At 37.1% G+C, this 18,989-nt stretch overlaps 3 protein-coding genes across 3 annotated transcripts; all 3 read left to right on the top strand.

The window, feature by feature from the left end:
• Nucleotides 1-6: 6 nt before the first annotated feature.
• LOC110459383 (zinc finger protein 91-like) lies at nt 7-7,456 on the top strand (the record flags this gene model as incomplete). The annotated part of the gene is given in 4 exon segments (XM_021511609.1): nt 7-440; nt 1,284-1,891; nt 2,030-2,869; nt 6,891-7,456. Coding segments are annotated over 4 exon segments (2,286 nt in total), but the record flags the coding sequence as incomplete, so codon positions are not given.
• LOC110459400 (zinc finger protein 235-like) lies at nt 7,456-8,757 on the top strand (the record flags this gene model as incomplete). Its single annotated transcript, XM_021511631.1, is given in 1 exon segment — nt 7,456-8,757. A coding segment is annotated over 1 exon segment (1,014 nt), but the record flags the coding sequence as incomplete, so codon positions are not given.
• Nucleotides 8,758-16,477: 7,720 nt separating this feature from the next.
• LOC110459415 lies at nt 16,478-18,353 on the top strand. The gene has a single exon (XM_021511649.1). It carries the CDS (start codon nt 16,559-16,561, stop codon nt 18,212-18,214), a length of 1,656 nt encoding a protein of 551 aa, XP_021367324.1. The 5' UTR covers nt 16,478-16,558; the 3' UTR covers nt 18,215-18,353.
• Nucleotides 18,354-18,989: the final 636 nt, after the last annotated feature.

The raw sequence follows: 18,989 nt of genomic DNA, 5'->3' as shown, positions 1-18,989 counted from the left end.
GTACATACAGGAGAGAAGCCATACAAGTGTGATATATGTGGTATGGAATTCTCTGTATCATCTAACTTACAGACACACAGACGAGTACATACTGGAGAGAAGCCATACAAGTGTGATATCTGTGGTAAGGAATTCTCTGTATCATCTAGCTTACAGAGACACAGACGAGTACATAAAGGAGAGAAGCCATACAAGTGTGAGATATGTACTAAGGGGTTTCCAAGACCAGATCATTTGTGCAGTCATCAAAAGACACATACAGGAGAGAAAGCTTACAAGTGTGATGTGTGTAGTAAGGAGTTTTCTAAATCATTCAGCCTGAAGACACACAGACGAGTTCATACAGGAGAGAAGCCATACAAGTGTGAGATATGTAGTAAGGAATTCTCTGTATCATCTAACTTACAGACACACAGACGAGTACATACAGGAGAGAAGCCATACAAATGTGTGATATCTACTAAGGGGTTTCCCTGAAAAGATCATCTTCGCAGTCATCAAAAGACACATACAGGACAGAAAGCTTACATGTGTGATGTCTGGTAAGGAATTCTCTGTATCATCTAGCTTACAGAGACATAGACGAGTACATTCAGGAGAGAAGCCATACAAGTGTGATATCTGTAATAAGGCATTTAGTAAATCTTCTCATCTACGAAAACATATCAGGATACATACAGGAGAGAAACCTTACCAGTGTGATAGCTGTAGTAAGAAATTAAGTCAATCATCTGACTTACATGTAAGAACACATTACAGGATACATACCGGAGAGAAACCTTACCAGTGTGATATCTGTGGTAAGAATTCTCTGTATCATCTAACCTTCAGACACACAGACGAGTACACACAGGAGAGAAGCCATACAAGTGTGATATCTGTAGTAAGGAATTATATGTATCATCTGACCTTTAGACACACAGACAAGTACATACAGGAGAGAAGTCATACAAGTGTGATGTCCGTAGTAAGGAATTATATGTATCATCTGACCTTCAGACACTCAGATGAGTACATACAGGAGAGAAGCCATACAAGTGTGATATATGTGGTAAGGAATTCTCTGTATCATCTAACCTTCAGACACACAGACGAGTACATACAGGAGAGAAGCCATACAAGTGTGAGATATGTACTAAGGGGTTTCCAAGACCAGATCAGTTGTGCAGTCATCAAAAGACACATACAGGAGAGAAAGCTTACAAGTGTGATGTGTGTAGTAAGGAATTTTCTCAATCATTCAGCCTGAAGACACACAGACGAGTACATACAGGAGAGAAGACATACAAGTGTGATATCTGTAGTAAGGAATTTTCTACATCATCTCACTTACAGACACACAGACGAGTACATACTGCATAGAAGCCATACAAGTGCGATATCTGTGGTAAGGAATTCTCTGTATCAGCTAGCTTTCAGAGACACAGACGAGTACATAAAGGAGAGAAGCCATACAAGTGTGAGATATGTACTAAGGGGTTTCCCAGACCAGATCAACTGCGCAGTCATCAAAAGACTCATACAGGAGAGAAAGCTTACAAGTGTGATGTGTGTAGTAAGGAATTTTCTCAATCATTCAGCCTGAAGACACACAGACGAGTACATACAGGAGAGAAGACATACAAGTGTGATGTCTGTAGTAAGGAATTATATGTATCATCTGACCTTCAGACACTCAGATGAGCACATACAGGAGAGAAGCCATACAAGTGTGAGATATGTAGTAAGGAATTCTCTGTATCATCTAACTTACAGACACACAGACGAGTACACACAGGAGAGAAGCCATACAAGTGTGATATATGTGGTATGGAATTCTCTGTATCATCTAACTTACAGACACACAGACGAGTACATACAGGAGAGAAGACATACAAGTGTGATATCTGTAGTAAGGAATTATATGTATCATCTGACCTTCAGACACTCAGATGAGCACATACAGGAGAGAAGCCATACAAGTGTGATGTCTGTAGTAAGGAATTATATGTATCATTTGACCTTCAGACACTCAGATGAGTACATACAGGAGAGAAGCCATACAAGTGTGAGATATGTACTAAGGGGTTTCCCAGACCAGATCAACTGCGCAGTCATCAAAAGACTCATACAGGAGAGAAAGCTTACAAGTGTGATGTGTGTAGTAAGGAATTTTCTCAATCATTCAGCCTGAAGACACACAGACGAGTACATACAGGAGAGAAGACATACAAGTGTGATATCTGTAGTAAGGAATTTTCTACATCATCTCACTTACAGACACACAGACGAGTACATACTGGAGAGAAGCCATACAAGTGTGATATCTGTGGTAAGGAATTCTCTGTACCATCTAGCTTACAGAGACACAGACGAGTACATAAAGGAGAGAAGCCATACAAGTGTGAGATATGTACTAAGGGGTTTCCCAGACCAGATCAACTGCGCAGTCATCAAAAGACTCATACAGGAGAGAAAGCTTACAAGTGTGATGTGTGTAGTAAGGAATTTTCTCAATCATTCAGCCTGAAGACACACAGACGAGTACATACAGGAGAGAAGCCATACCAGTGTGATATCTGTAGTAAGGAATTTTCTACATCATCTCACTTACAGACACACAGACGAGTACATACTGGAGAGAAGCCATACAAGTGCGATATCTGTGGTAAGGAATTCTCTGTATCATCTAGCTTACAGAGACACAGACGAGTACATAAAGGAGAGAAGCCATACAAGTGTGAGATATGTAGTAAGGAATTCTCTGTATCATCTAACTTACAGACACACAGACGAGTACATACTGGAGAGAAGCCATACAAGTGTGATATCTGTAGTAAGGAATTCGGTCGTTCATCTAGCTTGCGGATAGACATGAAATTACATACAAGAAAAACCCTTTAGAGGTGTACATGTGAGATATGTACTGAGGGGTTTCCCCGACCAGATCATCTGCGTAGTCATCTCAGGAAACATACAGGAGAGAAGTCATACAAGTGTGATGTCTGAAGCAAGGAATTATTGTGTCTTTTAATCTAACTGTATACACCTGAAACCCACAGACATTAAAGATTAAATAATGGGAGAAGTTTATGTTATGTGTTTCATTAGAATTTACTTAAAAAGTACAAGAGAGATCGTTCTCAAATTCCACATCAAAGTAATCCATGGTCCTCGGTGCTTCATGGTCCCTCGTTTTTGCAATTCAAATTTTGGGACTGATTTCGGGGAAAAGATGGGCAACTGGTGGCCATCTTGAATTTGGAGAGTTAGTGTTAATTAGGGCCATATATGTCAGAAAGGAATGGAGGGATATTTCTCAAATTTCCCTTGAAAGTGTCCCATGGACCCAAGCTAAGCATATTGAGTTTAAGGACTGATGGGAAAACCAAAATTGTCGCCCTTCGGCAATCTCAAATTGTTAAGAGGGCTAGAGCTATTTATCAGGTTATACGGGATCTTTCTCAAATTTCACATGAACATTCCCTATGGTCACAACTTATATCCAAGTTTAATTTTGGTACTAATGGGGAAAACCAAGACTGTTGTTTGCTGGTTTTAGCACTAATTCGAATTCTCAAAAAATAAAGGAGAGTTCTCAAATGTATACATAAAGGTTCCCAGCGGTCTTTACTAAAATGCATATCGATTTTGGAACTGATTGAAAAACTGGATGTCACTATCATAATTATTTGTTCTTGATACGGGGATCCCCCTTGTGACAGAGGTCATTATTTTTTCAATGCCTCCGCTAGGAGTTGAACCCCAGACCTCTGGCTTACTAGTCTAACGCTCTACCGAATTAGCTAAAGGAGAAAATCTCCGTAGCCCAGTCGGTTGGAAGTGGCTAGTAATTTCATTAATAATGCTTTTAAATTCCTTTGGATTATTGTTTGGTATGTGCTGTAATTCATTCCCAAACATGAATAACAGACCCATGGGACATGCATGTCTCACCTGGATAGGAATGTTCTTGGACCCAAATAACCGTTTAAACACTGTAGACCAAGCTGGACTCATCAATAGTAATGCATGGAAGAGTTTACTGAAGTTACATAGGGGTGAAAGGGTTAGTATGTTTCAGAGTAAATATGTCCGAGATCGGTACACATGTGAATATGATTACATTTGTATATAGGGTAAAGATCGAAATTATTTCAACATAAACGCAACAAACTAAACCCCCAGAGGCAGGCCAGGATACCATGCTTGATCTTAGTAGCATACATGTGTTATTTACTTCATGCTAAGCGATTGCAAGCATATATGGTTGGACTATCAGAACTAAGTAAATTTTCACATTACCGGTCTATTTTAATCATGACCCTGGACCTTATTATTAAATTGAAAAAAATATTCTTAAAGCCATAATTATGCCAATTTTAACCTTTGTCAGTTGACATTTTGACTCTAGAAAACTTTGCGTGATATTGACCCTGACAGTACAAGTAAGGTATTTGTATGAGAAAACTTAATAGCACTCTTTTTACCAGGTAACAACTGGCCAACAATCAGGACCCTGGGCCTAATCGAAATGCACAGAAAGACTTAACTTTTTCTTCTATTTAGCCAATGTTAACACTAAACTTTAGCCAACACTAAATGTTGACCTTTGACCTAAACACAATACATTAAAAACGATTTGCACTGCTGGTCTACATTTGTATATCTTATACTCTAGTAACCAAATATCATTGCTAAAGGCCGTCATTTACTTGAGGAAACTGTACAGCACTCCACCTCAAGTACATGTACTTACTGGCTGTTCATCAGTTCTTCAAAAAACAGTGTTGACAGACATACATGAGATACTCTGCACCATACTATTATCCGCGAATTTCCAGGGGTCATGGTCAACTTACATTTTCTGCATCCCTGGAATATGTCATGACAAAATGGAAGGCTTTTGGATGGTACAAGTTGTTTAGTTTGATCCTTTGATGTAGATCAAAAGAATTGCACGGCAATGTAAAGGTACAATTGACTGGCTTTGAAGTGGGATGTCACTCTTTGAGTTTAAAGAACGGGTTCTGGTATCAGCCTAGTGATTGGTCAGCTTTTTACCAATCAAATAGCTATCGCAGCCTCCCAATATACACACACATACACTACACGCATGCATCTTGCACCCAGAGGAGGCCGTCCTTAAATGACCTTAGCTGTTAATAGGACGTTAAACAAAATCAAACAAACAAACAAACAAAAAACAAAAAACAAAAAAAAAGCTATCATGTACCTTCGATTATCGTGCAACATTTTCCAAGGTGCGGAGAATATAAATGAAGCGTAACCCCTGGCAGTTTGAGGATGTCATACCATGAGCACAGATCTAGATGCACCTTGTGCTAGTGGCTTTGGTTTGTTTGTGTTTTACGTCCTATTAATAAGTTACCGTCATTTAAAGACGCGCCAGGCTTTGGTGGTTGAGGAAAGAGGGAGTTCCCATAGAAATCCGTCGACCTACGGCCAGTACCTGACGACTGCCCCACGAAGGCCGTGAACCCACGATCGAGTGGGGGAGGGCTAGTGGTCTTTATCTATTGAAGCAGTCTTTATCTGTAAACATGCAAACAACAACAAACTTCTTTATTTCATACAACATTCAAGCATTCATTCATTCATTCATTTGTGTGTTCATTCATTTATTCATACCATACGTCACTTCTTGTATTGAAAAAATAAAAGACAAAATTAATCAATAACTGAATTACCTTCCATTGACTACCAGGTACATCAGTTTGTTACATTCGGAGAAGTCCCTGTTCCAAAATTCGTTTAAAAAGAACCACATGGTAAATAAGATAATACTGCACTAGCATACAGTGTAGTTATTCATCTAATATAAGAAATTTGCAATACTATCTCTTATGTACTTGCTTATATGTACAACCTCATGATATCTACTTGATAAAAACACACATGTGTATTTAATTGTAACACGCATCACCATGTTAAAAATATGTATATTCAATAGGCTGATATAGATGGGGCGTCAACTGGCCTGTCTTTCATCTGAGTGCCAAGAGAGATGGGGTCTCGGTCACTTCATGTATGAACGTAAAATATGGAACAAAATGAAAAATAGTGGCCAAAATCCTCGTCAAAGGTCCCAGCCTGTTTTATGTTTCCGCGAGGCCATTAATAAGTTATAGTTCATGACTGCGTGACCCTACACAGGAAATTTTTAGTATTGCACATCGTCTCTTGTAAACTTAAAAAAGTACCAGAATTTTGTTAGGAAAAATCAGAATTCAATTATATAACTCATTTAATATTACTGACTTTTTATCTTGCTCAAAATGATTCTATGGTCTACAGTCTGTACAACGGTCCTGTTCTGGACACGTAGCATGACGCTCCACTCGGTCACAACAAGATAATCTGTCCTTACCGACGACTATTTGAAGTTGAATGCTTCGTGTATTTTTAAGGATTTCAGATTGTCTCGGTTAGGGGTCAGCAATCAATGATACAAGAATATTTATTTAACGTCACATATTTAAAACAGTACACATTACCATTGTAGTGCTGAAAAATCAGAATTCAATTATGTAACTCATTAAAAAACACTGTGACTTTTTATCTTGCTCAAAATGATTCCATGGCCTACCCATCACTCCTGACCCAGTCTGTTTTGTTGTCTGCCAAATGCATAATAAGAGTATCATATGAAAATGCAGGCCACACCTCCTTGCCATTTTTTCCTGAAAAAAAAGTGTTTTTTTTTTTACCATTAACCAAAACGGGCATGACCTAAAAACTGGCTGTATCACAAGTAAAAGATTCGCCAGGTATAGTTAGTGTATGTGATAAACTGTTGTGAATATTTGTCCACAAGTTTCACATATAGTGCAAATTTTTGAACAGGTGTATACATTATCTCATCCGAGTCCTTTTCCTCATTTTTTCAGGTACAAAAAAGGAGACGCCTAAATGGAAGAAACAGGCGAGAAGTCATACAAGTGTGATGTCTGTAGTAAGGAATTCTGTTATTTCTCTGAGCTGCAGAAACACCTCGGCACACATACAGGAGAGAAGTGTGATGTGTGTAAATGAGAAATTTTGTCAATCATCTACCTTACGAGTACATACAGGAGCTCGAGAAAACCTTTACAAGTGTGTGATATGTACTAAGGGGTTTCCCCGATCATATCATCTGCGTAGACATCAAAGGATACATACAGGAGAGAAAGCTTACAAGTGTGATGTGTGTAGTAAGGAATTTTCTCAATCATCTACCTTACAGAAACACAGACGAGTACATACAGGAGAGAAGCCATACAAGTGTGAGATATGTACTAAGGGGTTTCCCTGACCAGATCAGCTGCGCAGTCATCAAAAGAATCATACAGGATAGAAAGCTTACAAGTGTGATGTGTGTAGTAAGGAATTTTCTCAATTATTCAGCCTGAAGACACACAGACGAGTACATACAGGAGAGAAGCCATACAAGTGTGATATCTGCAGTAAGGAATTTTCTGTATCATCTCACTTACAGACACACAGACGAGTACATACTGGAGAGAGCCATACCAGTGTGATATCTGTAGTAAGGAATTTTCTGTATCATCTAGCTTACAGAGACACAGACCAGTACATACAGGAGAGAAGCCATACCAGTGTGATATCTGTAGTAAGGAATTTTCTGTATCATCTAGCTTACAGAGACACAGACCAGTACATACATGAGAGAAGCCATACAAGTGTGATATCTGTAGTAAGGAATTTTCTGTATCATCTAGCTTACAGAGACACAGACCAGTACATCCCGGAGAGAAGCCATACAAGTGTGATATCTGTAGTAAGGAATTTTCTGTATCATCTAGCTTACAGAGACACAGACCAGTACATACATTAGAGAAGCCATACAAGTGTGATATCTGTGGTAAGAAATTATCTGTATCATCTAGCTTACAGAGACACAGACCAGTACATCCCGGAGAGAAGCCATACGAGTGTGATATCTGTAGTAAGGAATTTTCTGTATCATCTAGCTTACAGAGACACAGACCAGTACATCCCGGCGAGAAGCCATACAAGTGTGATATCTGTAGTACGGAATTCTCTGTATTATCTAGCTTACAGACACACAGACAAGTACATACTGGAGAGAAGCCATACAAGTGTGATATCTGAAGTACGGAATTTTCTGTATTATCTAGCTTACAGACACACAAACAAGTACATACTGGAGAGAAGCCATACAAGTGTGATATCTGTGGTAAGGAATTATCTGTATCATCTAGCTTACAGAGACACAGACGAGTACATACAGGAGAGAAGCCGTACAAATGTGAGATATGTACTAAGGGGTTTCCCAGACCAGATCATTTGTGCAGTCATCAAAAGACACATACAAGAGAGAAAGCTTACATGTGTGATGTGTGTAGTAAGGAATTTTCTAAATCATTCAGCCTAAAGAGACACAGACGAGTACATACAGGAGAGAAGCCATACAAATGTGAGATATCTACTAAGGGGTTTCCCTGACAAGATCATCTGCGCAGTCATCAAAAGACACATACAGAAGAGAAAGCTTACACGTGTGATGTCTGTAGTAAGGAATTCTTTGTATCATCTACCTTACAGCTGACTAACAGACGAGCTACATACGGGAGAGAAGCCATACAAGTTTGATATCTATAGTAAGGAATTTAGTAAATCTTCTCATCTGCGAAAACATATCAGGATACATACAGGAGAGAAACCTTACCAGTGTGATAGCTGTAGTAAGAAATTAAGTCAATCATCTGACCTACATGTATGAACACATCACAGGATGCATATAGGAGAGAAGCCATACAACTGTGATATCTGTGGTAAGGAATTATATGTATCATCTGACCTACAGACACACAGACGGGTACATACAGGAGAGAAGCCATACAAGTGTGATGACTGTAGTATGAAATTCGGTCGTTCATCTAGCTTTCGGAAACACATAAAATTACATACAAGAAAAACCCTTTAGAGGTGTACATATGAGATATGTACTGAGGGGTTTCCCTGACCAGATCATCTGTGTAGTCATCTCAGGAAACATACAGGAGAGAAGCCGTACATGTGTGATGTCTAAGGCAAGGAATTATTGTGTCTTTTAAGCTAACTGTATACACCTGAAACCCTAAGGAATTTTCTCAATCATCTACCTTACAGAAACACAGACGAGTACATACAGGAGAGAAGCCCTACATGTGTGATGTCTAAGGCAAGGAATTATTGTGTCTTTTAAGCTAACTGTATACACCTGAACCCCACAGACATTAAAGATTAAATACTAGGAGGTGTCCTAAATAGTGGGCTAATGATTTTTCATATAAAGCTTGTACTTTTCGGTCTTTGAAATACTCGTATTACATTTTTGTGTTTATAAAGATATATAACTATAGTTCCATTTATTTATTTATTTCATATATTGTAAAGCATGTGTGGAAGCCGCTAAATTTTTTTTTTGTTTTATTGTAATGCTTTTTTTTTTTTTAAGTGTTAGTTTGCATCAATAAATAATCAGGGTTTACTTATCTTCATATATGTGCGGATTCTGGAATATCCGTACCGCGACCGGTTTTCAAACTTACATTTTGTACTTTCGTTTTCAATATACGTGTAACGCAGCATAATCACAGTGTGTCCGGATAATGTATATGTGGGACTGTATTGTCTGTAACTGACCATTGACGACTGGACATTGACTTAAGACATGCGCAAGGCATTCTCTTTCTTTTTCCCGCTTTAATCTCTCAGTCTATGTCTACTTCACTCTAGCTCTATATTTTGAAGGCGTCAGATCAATTCTCAATTTCTTCGATCAGGAAGATTTTGTTCAAAAAGGCTGGATCCTCTTTCCTATATTTTCTTTCTCCTCAGCACCACATGCAGGGTAAGCAGTTTTATGTATAATTCATTTAATCGATGTGTCTAATATATATATTTCCTTCGTTAATTTCACAACAACTTCTTTGTTCATTAGATGTCGTCATGGCCATTTTACTTTAATGATAGACAAAAGACACTCAGTTTGATTGTAACGTAAATTGTTAATAAAATTTGAATAGTATTGTTCATACTTACTGGTGTAAATATACCCGGATGGTCATTTCGTTAATGATACAACTTCACGTAGATGTTGTGTACATAGTTTGAATTGCGATCATTTCGCGCCATTATTCGAGGCGTAGGAATTATTTGTAATAGGTTTTCATTATTTGTATTTTAGGGACTCTTTCCCGTATCCCGTTTTAATGCTGCAATGAATAAATGTGCACAACTGAATTTGAAGACTTCGCCTGATTTGTCCAATACCGCAAACAACCCTAACTGCACATACTCTACACATGTAAACACTTAACTGCAAAAATAACAAAATATGAAATTTAAACGAAATTTCTTCTTTTATTAAATGTGAAATTGTTGTTTGTGAATTTTACATTATGAGATTCATTCTATTTTTGCTCTTTTTTATTATTAAAAGGACATATTTAGTTAAGTTAAAAAAACAAACAAAAAAACTATCATATTTTATTTTTGATTGTTCACATGTTAGTACACAGTGGAGAACATGACAATTATTACATTGTATTTCATATTGTCTTACATACTAATGAATTCTATCTTCTTTTTCATTCTGTTTCTTTTTCATGTACAATAACAACTGCTTGCGTTCTTATTATTAGATAGTAAATAATTCTAGATATGATAAACATCGATAGAAAGAATGAGCAAAATATGGATTTAAATTCAATTAATCAATGGTCAATGCTGTGCTGATAACGGCCCACTTCACTACTACTTGGTCGGCTTTTGCTCGGGGATATGACAGGATACATTGATTTTCAATTAGCGTATAGTATGATATTGCAGAACGGACCCCACCAATAGTTGTCATTGTATGTTTGTTCCTGCATGAGTAAATATATTTCTTTATGATGATGATACACATATTCACACTTTCATTTTCAGGATTGTCATCTATTCCGCATATAAAGGAAACATTTGACCATGGAAAATCAATATTACAATTAGTTACAAATTGTCGTCTTAATGACTAAACCCACGTGTATGAAGTCAATCCCAAAATAAATGCTTCAGCGTTTCTCTATTTACCGTAGAAACATTACAAATTTCTGTTTCTGTAATGTTCATTTTCATTAGTCTAGAGTTTGTATATAGTATTCCATGTAGCAATTTAAATTGAAAAGTTTGTAGTGTTGTGTCATCTGTTATATTGAAGGGTAGTTTGAAGTACATCTTCCAACTGTCATTTGTTATATCTAATCCCATTTTCCCTTGCCATTTTTGCATAGATGAAATAGAGAGATCTAGATATTGATTGACCAATACTGCATAAAATCTCTAGTTATCTTTTCTTTCCCTTTTATTATTTGTATGTATTAGTTTTCTGGTACATCAATATTTTTCCTGTATGTTTTAATCACATTTTTCCATGAGTTTGGGATAGATGCTAGTAAGCCATAGTACTCATCGAAGTTAATTTGGATATCATATTGAAGTTTAAGTAGATTCACATCAATAAATTCACCCCTGTCATTAACTAAGTCTTTAATGAAGAAAATATTATTTTCTACCCACCTTTGATACAGTACATACTGTTTGTTTATCTAATTTTTATTGTAAAACAATATTGGTTGTGATAGTTTTTCTGACGGGGTTGTGGGTGGAGCACGCTCTATAGAAGCCCATATTTTAATAATATTACTCCAGAAAGGATTGAAGTGATCTGTTATGTTGTTTAGACACTCGCTATTCCTATACCAAATTGACTCACCTCCAAATTTTAGAAGTTTATCAGCAATTATTTTTTTCCAAGGAGAATTGTTGTTGGCATCTAGTATTTTTTTATCCATGTCACTTTTAGCGCTTGGCAGTATGATTTCACATGAGTGAGTCTAAGGCCTCCATTCTCGTATGAGTTTATTATTACATTCCTTTTAATCTTGTCAATTTTCCCTGACCATAAAAAAAATAAAAAATAGTTTTTGGATGTTGTTAATGAACACATCAGAAGGATCTGGAAGTACTGTAAAAATATGTGTGAATATTGGGAGTGCTAGTGTCTTGATTACCGTGACTTTCCCTATGTAACTAAGATTTCTAAAAGACCAGTCATTTAATAGTTTTTTAACCGATTCAAATGCAAAGTTTTGTAATGTTACATCATCCTGGTTCAGATCATATGTGATCCCAAGGAGCTTAAATTTCCCTCTTTGATTCCAAAAAATATTCTTTTCTTGCAAGTATTCTACCCCACAACCCCGCTTTGCCCCCAGCCAAACTACATGGGGTTTTCCTAAATTTAATTTCAAACTAGAACATTCAGCAAAATAATCTAAGGTAACAAATGTTTCCTTTAGAGATTGTTCATCATCTTCAAGACAGAGTGTCGAATCATCTGCATATTGACTTCAGAGTGGTCAATATTAAGCCCTTTAAGAGTTAAATTTTAAGGAACTGCTTAGTAATTCCTCAGATAAAATGAATAAGTATGGGGAAAGAGGGTTAAAATTAAAGTTAAAATTTAGTCTAAAACGTATCCAGGCATGAAACTGACGTTTCGACACGAGCTTCAACTGAAATTCAGTTTAAATTCACATAGAGATTTTAAGTAAAAATTGAAGTAAAATTGCATTTAAAACTAAAGTTGTAAGCTCTTTTAAAGAAAAAGCAACTTGAAATTGACCTGAATAGTTTCACAAAATGTATACTTCTCTCTGAGACTCAGTAACACTGAATTTGCATTCGTATAAGGGTGAATTGTGAAATTATAATAAATTTGTCGGGCAATAGTGTAAAAATCTGCTGTTACATAATGCGTACTACAGCTTTATTTACAAAATAAACACTTTTGTTTACTGTATACTGTAATTCTAATTTCGAAACCGACATTGGTTTGGTGAAAGTGTGATCGTTAAGAGTGTGACCACATTTCCCCTTACCCATTGTAAATAAAAGCAAGTAAAATCTGTTGATGTGTTGTATTCTTGGTGTCATCATATGTAATCAAAATCCCTTTATGATTGAAATTGGGGCAACATGTTTAAAGTCAGGATTAACGGAGCCATAACTACCGGATGTACATAAAGTAATATTGTGTTATTGTCACATTTTCATCACTGTACCACAAAATGCACGACAGCATATCTTTGACTTTGTAAGTTAACAGATCACTAGATGTACTTCGAAGGCGCTAACATCTTAGTTTCTATTTACATGTACTTTGTATAGGATTCCAAAATTTCGGTTTTAATTACTACATTGTTAATATCCCGGTAGTTTCATTTGTCGGACTTTTTACGTTGGGTCTCCAATGCACGTGTCTGTTACAGCTTGTCTATGTATCATTTACTATCCGTATCGGGTCGACATAAAACATTGATACTGTTTATATTTCTTACTCCCAGCGACATATTCATGTCTTCAGCGCTTCAGTGAATAAGGGTTACGTCGTCTTTGTGATGCAGGTGAAATATCGGGCTACGGAGATATGTTTACGTCCTCACCACGACTAAGGTCATATGAGGACGGGTCCCTAAGGAGACGCAGCTGAACAGAAATTGTAGGAATTAAAGACCATTATAGATACCGATTACAATACTCATAACTAGAGTAGAAAATATAAAACAAAACACAAATAAAAAACCACAACAAAACCAACAGAAGACACCCGCGACGTACTGATGATGAAAACAGAAATCCTCAATATGCCGGAAGTAAAACAGGTCTTGTGCCACATATGGTCCCAATCATCAATACTTTGGGTCAAGTGTCCAATTCGATATAGTATGCAAAATAGTCATTAAAATTATAAAATACAAGTCTATTATAATGACGGGTATCTATATCCCATAGCTGGACAGCAGGTCAAAGGTGAAGACTTTTATTTTTATTTTTCAGAAAATAGAACAGGAAGTAGTACCTTGCTTGTATTAGTGTCTGCTTAAATGATATAATGAAATACAGACAATAATTATCTAGTCAGTTTAAAGTAAGCCGACCATGTGACATCACCACAGTTTCAAGTTTACCTGTTGACGTTTTTCCTTTCTTTCTATTAGAGTATATTTAAACGGTGAAGTTCTGAGCTACAGTTTTTTTATGATGGAATTAATCGTCATCTCATAACTTGAAACCAGGTCAAAGGTGAAGTCTAGAAAATCCAATAGTTTAGAAACAAGATATAGCTGTAAAACGCATGACAGCCTGCGGCGTCCCACTAGGTCGTAACTTGTTCATAATAATGTCTGCTTACGTACGATATCGTTAAAATCTTTTTAAATGATATTTTGCATGACTTTGTCTCTATTCAAAATTCAATAGGCCGACCATGTGATATCGGCATATAGGTATAGTTAGTTTACTTGTATACGTTTCCTTGAATACCTTTCAGAGTACTTAATCATTGTTCTTACTGTTCTGTTAAGTATTTCATTATTCGTTTAAATTTTGTAACATGAGATCATCAATTATATTTTAATGTATAAGGAAGACTTACACTAAAGCATGGTTTAGTCCGAGTGGTCCAGTCTCGTTCAGCCCTTTTTTGCGTTCTCCATGGCCGAGTCTCTTTGGTCTGGCCTGGGACTATCACCTGTGTGGAACTGTTCGTATGAAAATGTAGTTTTATTTTATTTTATTTTAAGACACTATCTATGCCTCAAGCCTACAACATCATGCAAATAGGATTTATGTTATAAAATATTTCGACTGTGCATTTGTGTAGAGATTAGTTTAGTGTGTGATGTCATTGTTATCGACTCTAATAAACAGTACCTGATAATTAAGATCAGGACTAATGACAGTTAAATGGAGTCATGACAACCGGTTGAACATCAATTATGCCATTCTGACATTTTTATTAAATTTGTTTTCTCTGGTTCGGGTACTTTGGTAAGGGTTTCAAAATCAATCTGTATTGATTAAAAAAAAAACATTACGCACAAACGGTTTTAAGTTTATAATCGTTAATTAACCTTTTCCCGTCGGCTTGGTTGTGCATCCATCCATATGTATGTGCTTATATCTGTAAATGTACAGCAAAATGTGGTTTACATGTGTCTCCCCACAGACTTATATCAAGTAAACCTTACATACAAAAAAATAACCTTTAGTTGATTAATGCGTCAAACTTCGGTCTTTTAACATGCGAGCGTGAGATTTAAACAAAGTTGTTGATTAATAGAATCTTCCCCTACCTTGAGGCCGGGCTGCCGACGCTTTACAGGGAGAATATTGGAGGTAATAGATGTAATGCCATATACATCGTATTGTCTGAGTAAACACGCAACAAAAAACATTAGGTCAAGTAAGAGGATGTTGATCATTAAATGTATGTTTTATGACAGGAAGAAAAAATCAATTAATCACTCAAAAAGTGAAATTAAAGGTAGATTTAGCCATAAAACCTATAGCTGACAGAACAGTTATGGGCATAAAGTGGAGGAGGTATGGATTGTCCGCGCACGGCGTAACAGACACAATTAAACTAGGTAAGGTCAATGTCTGTTTAGATAACTTTAAATTCAACGATGAACCTTTATCTACGATCAACACCATGCACTCCGCTATTATTTCTAAGCATGTGTACAGTAAACTGACAGTATAACCCTATAATTGACTGTTTTATAGTCATTGTAATAACGTGTAACGTACATTGAGGAACTGTTAGATGTACACAATATACCGATCGGATGTTAAATACATATGTAACATGTACCTAATTTAACTTCCCTCTTCCGTATTTTTTTCATTCCGTAACATGGATCAACCAATCTTAAAAATATAGCACATATGTGCGCGTTTGTATTGCACACTTGTTAAATCGTTAAATTGTGGACACTATGATGTACACACGGTCCTTTTGGTGCGTTGTCCACATACCTGTATTATGTCGATGACAAAATCTCGTTCTATCTCGTTAGCAGGTATTAGTCCACAAAATCATCACAGCGTGTATGGATTTTGTTAAAAAGACGTAAATCGGGCTCCTATTTTAGGTTTTCCCTACAAGCATAATCAACGTATATTCCTGTACACGGCGAGCTCATTCTAATTAAGTTAATTCATTGTTTATCGACCATTTATTATGTGTGTATACATCAGCCGGTATAGATACGCGTGTTTGACTTTAGAGTACAATGGTTTTCAGATATCGATATCATTTTCGAGCATATACATAGTCTGTATTCTTATACATAGCGAACTCATTCAAAGTTTTAAACATTTATCTGAATCTATTGTTCTATTACCTGATTTTATATGTGTGTATTTTCAACTTCACAGTACACTGCGTTACGGTATGTACCTTGTGCGGGCCTCTTTTATAGACATGTTAGATAAATCAAACACACTTGATTCAAACAACATAACGATCAGTTGAAGAAGGAAGTTTTATTCGCTTGGAATAATCGTATACATTTCGTTTCGGTCCCTTTTCGGTCCGATGCGGTATGTTTCGGTCCGTTTCGGTGATTCGTTGCACCGGTTGAATTCAGAACAAATGCAAATGGCGGCCTGTAAGATATGGCTTGTTTTCACAGAATTGATATAAGAAACGTTAGTAGCAATGGCAAGTAAGTTATCTATCCGCCGCGCCCAGGTGCACGTGCCCAATACGTGTGCATGGTGCGAAAGCGTACAAGACGTTAACTGGTACTGTAATGACTGTCAGGAGGCTTTGTGTGACCGCTGTTTTGAGGGTCATCAACGCGCGAGAAAGACGCGGAATGATGACGTCGTACCAATAAAGGAGGCAAACAAACTCGGGGAAGCCGTACTCCCAGAGGGATGTAAGACACATCGAGGTAAGACATGTGACCTGTACTGTAGTGACTGTGACATCGTGATGTGTGCGATGTGTTTTACCAAGAAACATAAACAACACACTTTCAAAAATATTGAAGAGGAAATTGTCTCGCAGCAACAGTACATGCAAGATCAATTAAAAATATTAAAGTCCAAGTCAGTCCATTTTAATGATAATCTATCCAAACGTCATGAAATGAACAAGTCAGTCAAAGAGAGCGTGGATGTCATCCGACAAACTGTACAAACCCAGAGACAAAAACTGAAAGCAGAAATTGATTCCATAGCCGACGCCGTCTTGGTCGAGTTGTCGTCCTTGGTGGAAGAAGAAGAAAAATCCTATCAACAGGATTGTAAATCTCACGAACAAACTATCAAAGAGATCAAACAACTGATCAGAGGTGTAGAGCAAAACGCAGAAAAGATGTCTAGTACATCATTGGTCGAGCTGACAGGGAGACTGAGAACCACCATACCGCTGTATGCTGTTACTACAAAGATCATGTTACCTCGCCCACCTCACTTCATGCCTGGGAAACTTAACGCAGATCAGATGAAGTCAATGATTGGATATATTCATGTCGACCAATTGAAGACTGAAGACCTTAGGTATGAGAAGAAAAAGGTCGACAGTAAAAAGGTTAGTCAGATTTCTACATTCCGAGTACCTCGGCAGGTACAAATCAACTCGATATGTCCTAGTGACGACATTCACGCATGGATGTCAGTATTTAGTTCTAATGAATTGATTAAAGTCAACAAGGAAGGTAAGGTCATAGAGTCTGTCAACCTTGACTTTAACCCGTGGTGTCTGGCAGTGACCAACACAGAAGAACTACTGATCACGCGTTGTGATGTTTCACCGTTGATACACAAACTATCCAAAGACAGACTTGTGACCAGATTCGCTGACATCAGTCCGTTAGTAGCCCGGGGTATCAGTGTTAGTGACAGTGACGAGGTGTTCGTTACTACTCACACTACAACAATACAGGTACTGAACATGTCCGGGGAGAGGATCAGACAAATCTCGTGTGGAAGTGATGGGCTGAGTATCGTATGTTTGACAACAGGATGTATAGCTGTCACCACTGGCGCGGACATTTATTATTGTAAAGAAATGATTGTCATCAACAAATCTGATCAGATCATACACAAGTGGAGAGGGGAACTAGACAATGGTCAGAAGTTAGGAAAGTCGATACAATGTGATATAGCACGTGATAGATATGACAGAGTGTTTGTACCAGACTACAACACTAACCAGGTATACGTCCTCTCGGGGAATGAACAACAGGCCAAGTGTCTCCTGGACAAGAAACATGGAGTAACAGAGCCAATGGCTGTGCGTGTAGACAGGTGTGGACATGTTTGGATCGGATGTTACAATGGTACAGTACATGTGATGGAACTATAAACAAATCAGTGGTATCACCAGACCGAGTCGATATCAAAATGAATGAAAACATAGCATTATATTCTAATGCCGATACAAATGTTTTCGTGCTATAAATCCGTAGCGTGAACGCCTTAAAATGATCCAATTTATTTCATGTGTTACGGTAAAAACATGTCAACTATATCGTGTGTTGTTTATTTCGATTATCACAAATTTCTGTTTTGAACTTTATTGTGATCAGTATGAAATCGAAGAGCTCTACGCTGAATTTTAACAGGACCTGGTTTATGTTCCATCATAATGTAATGTCAACAGATATATATACATTTGGCTTAACTCATTCACCCCTGAAATTTCATAATGAACTATTCCAACCTTTGAATTGGAAGAGTTCAAATGTAACTTCAGGGGTGAATGAGTTAACATATCATAGTTATTGTATAGCTTGAAAACGTTGATTTATCAATGTTCACAATAAGCGTGACATGTAGACAACACATTTTCATTTGTTTTTTTAATCCAATGAATCAATATCAGGAGATAATGAGCTATCACCAGAAATTAATACTTCTATATTATCTAAAGTTGAGAAATAAATTAATTTAACTAATAGATTCATCCAACTTGAATATGATTAGTATATTTTTATTTAATACTTCCTGTTATATCAATCTGCTTCGAGTATGTGTGTGTGTGTGCGTGTGGGTATAGAAGTATGTATGTTGCCAGTGGCGCAGTACTTGTACTTTAACGTGGAAAGTGACCTACACATCTACGCCACTGGTATTAGTGT

The sequence above is a fragment of the Mizuhopecten yessoensis genome, unplaced genomic scaffold (genome assembly GCF_002113885.1).
Source record: "Mizuhopecten yessoensis strain PY_sf001 unplaced genomic scaffold, ASM211388v2 scaffold10059, whole genome shotgun sequence".
Lineage (NCBI taxonomy): Eukaryota > Metazoa > Mollusca > Bivalvia > Pectinida > Pectinidae > Mizuhopecten > Mizuhopecten yessoensis.
This window is presented reverse-complemented; position numbering and strand designations above follow the sequence as displayed.

What these genes read in the sequence shown, in the direction of transcription:
- LOC110459415 (XM_021511649.1), top strand. Translation starts at nt 16,559, where the DNA reads ATGGCAAGTAAGTTATCTATCCGCCGCGCCCAGGTGCACGTGCCCAAT.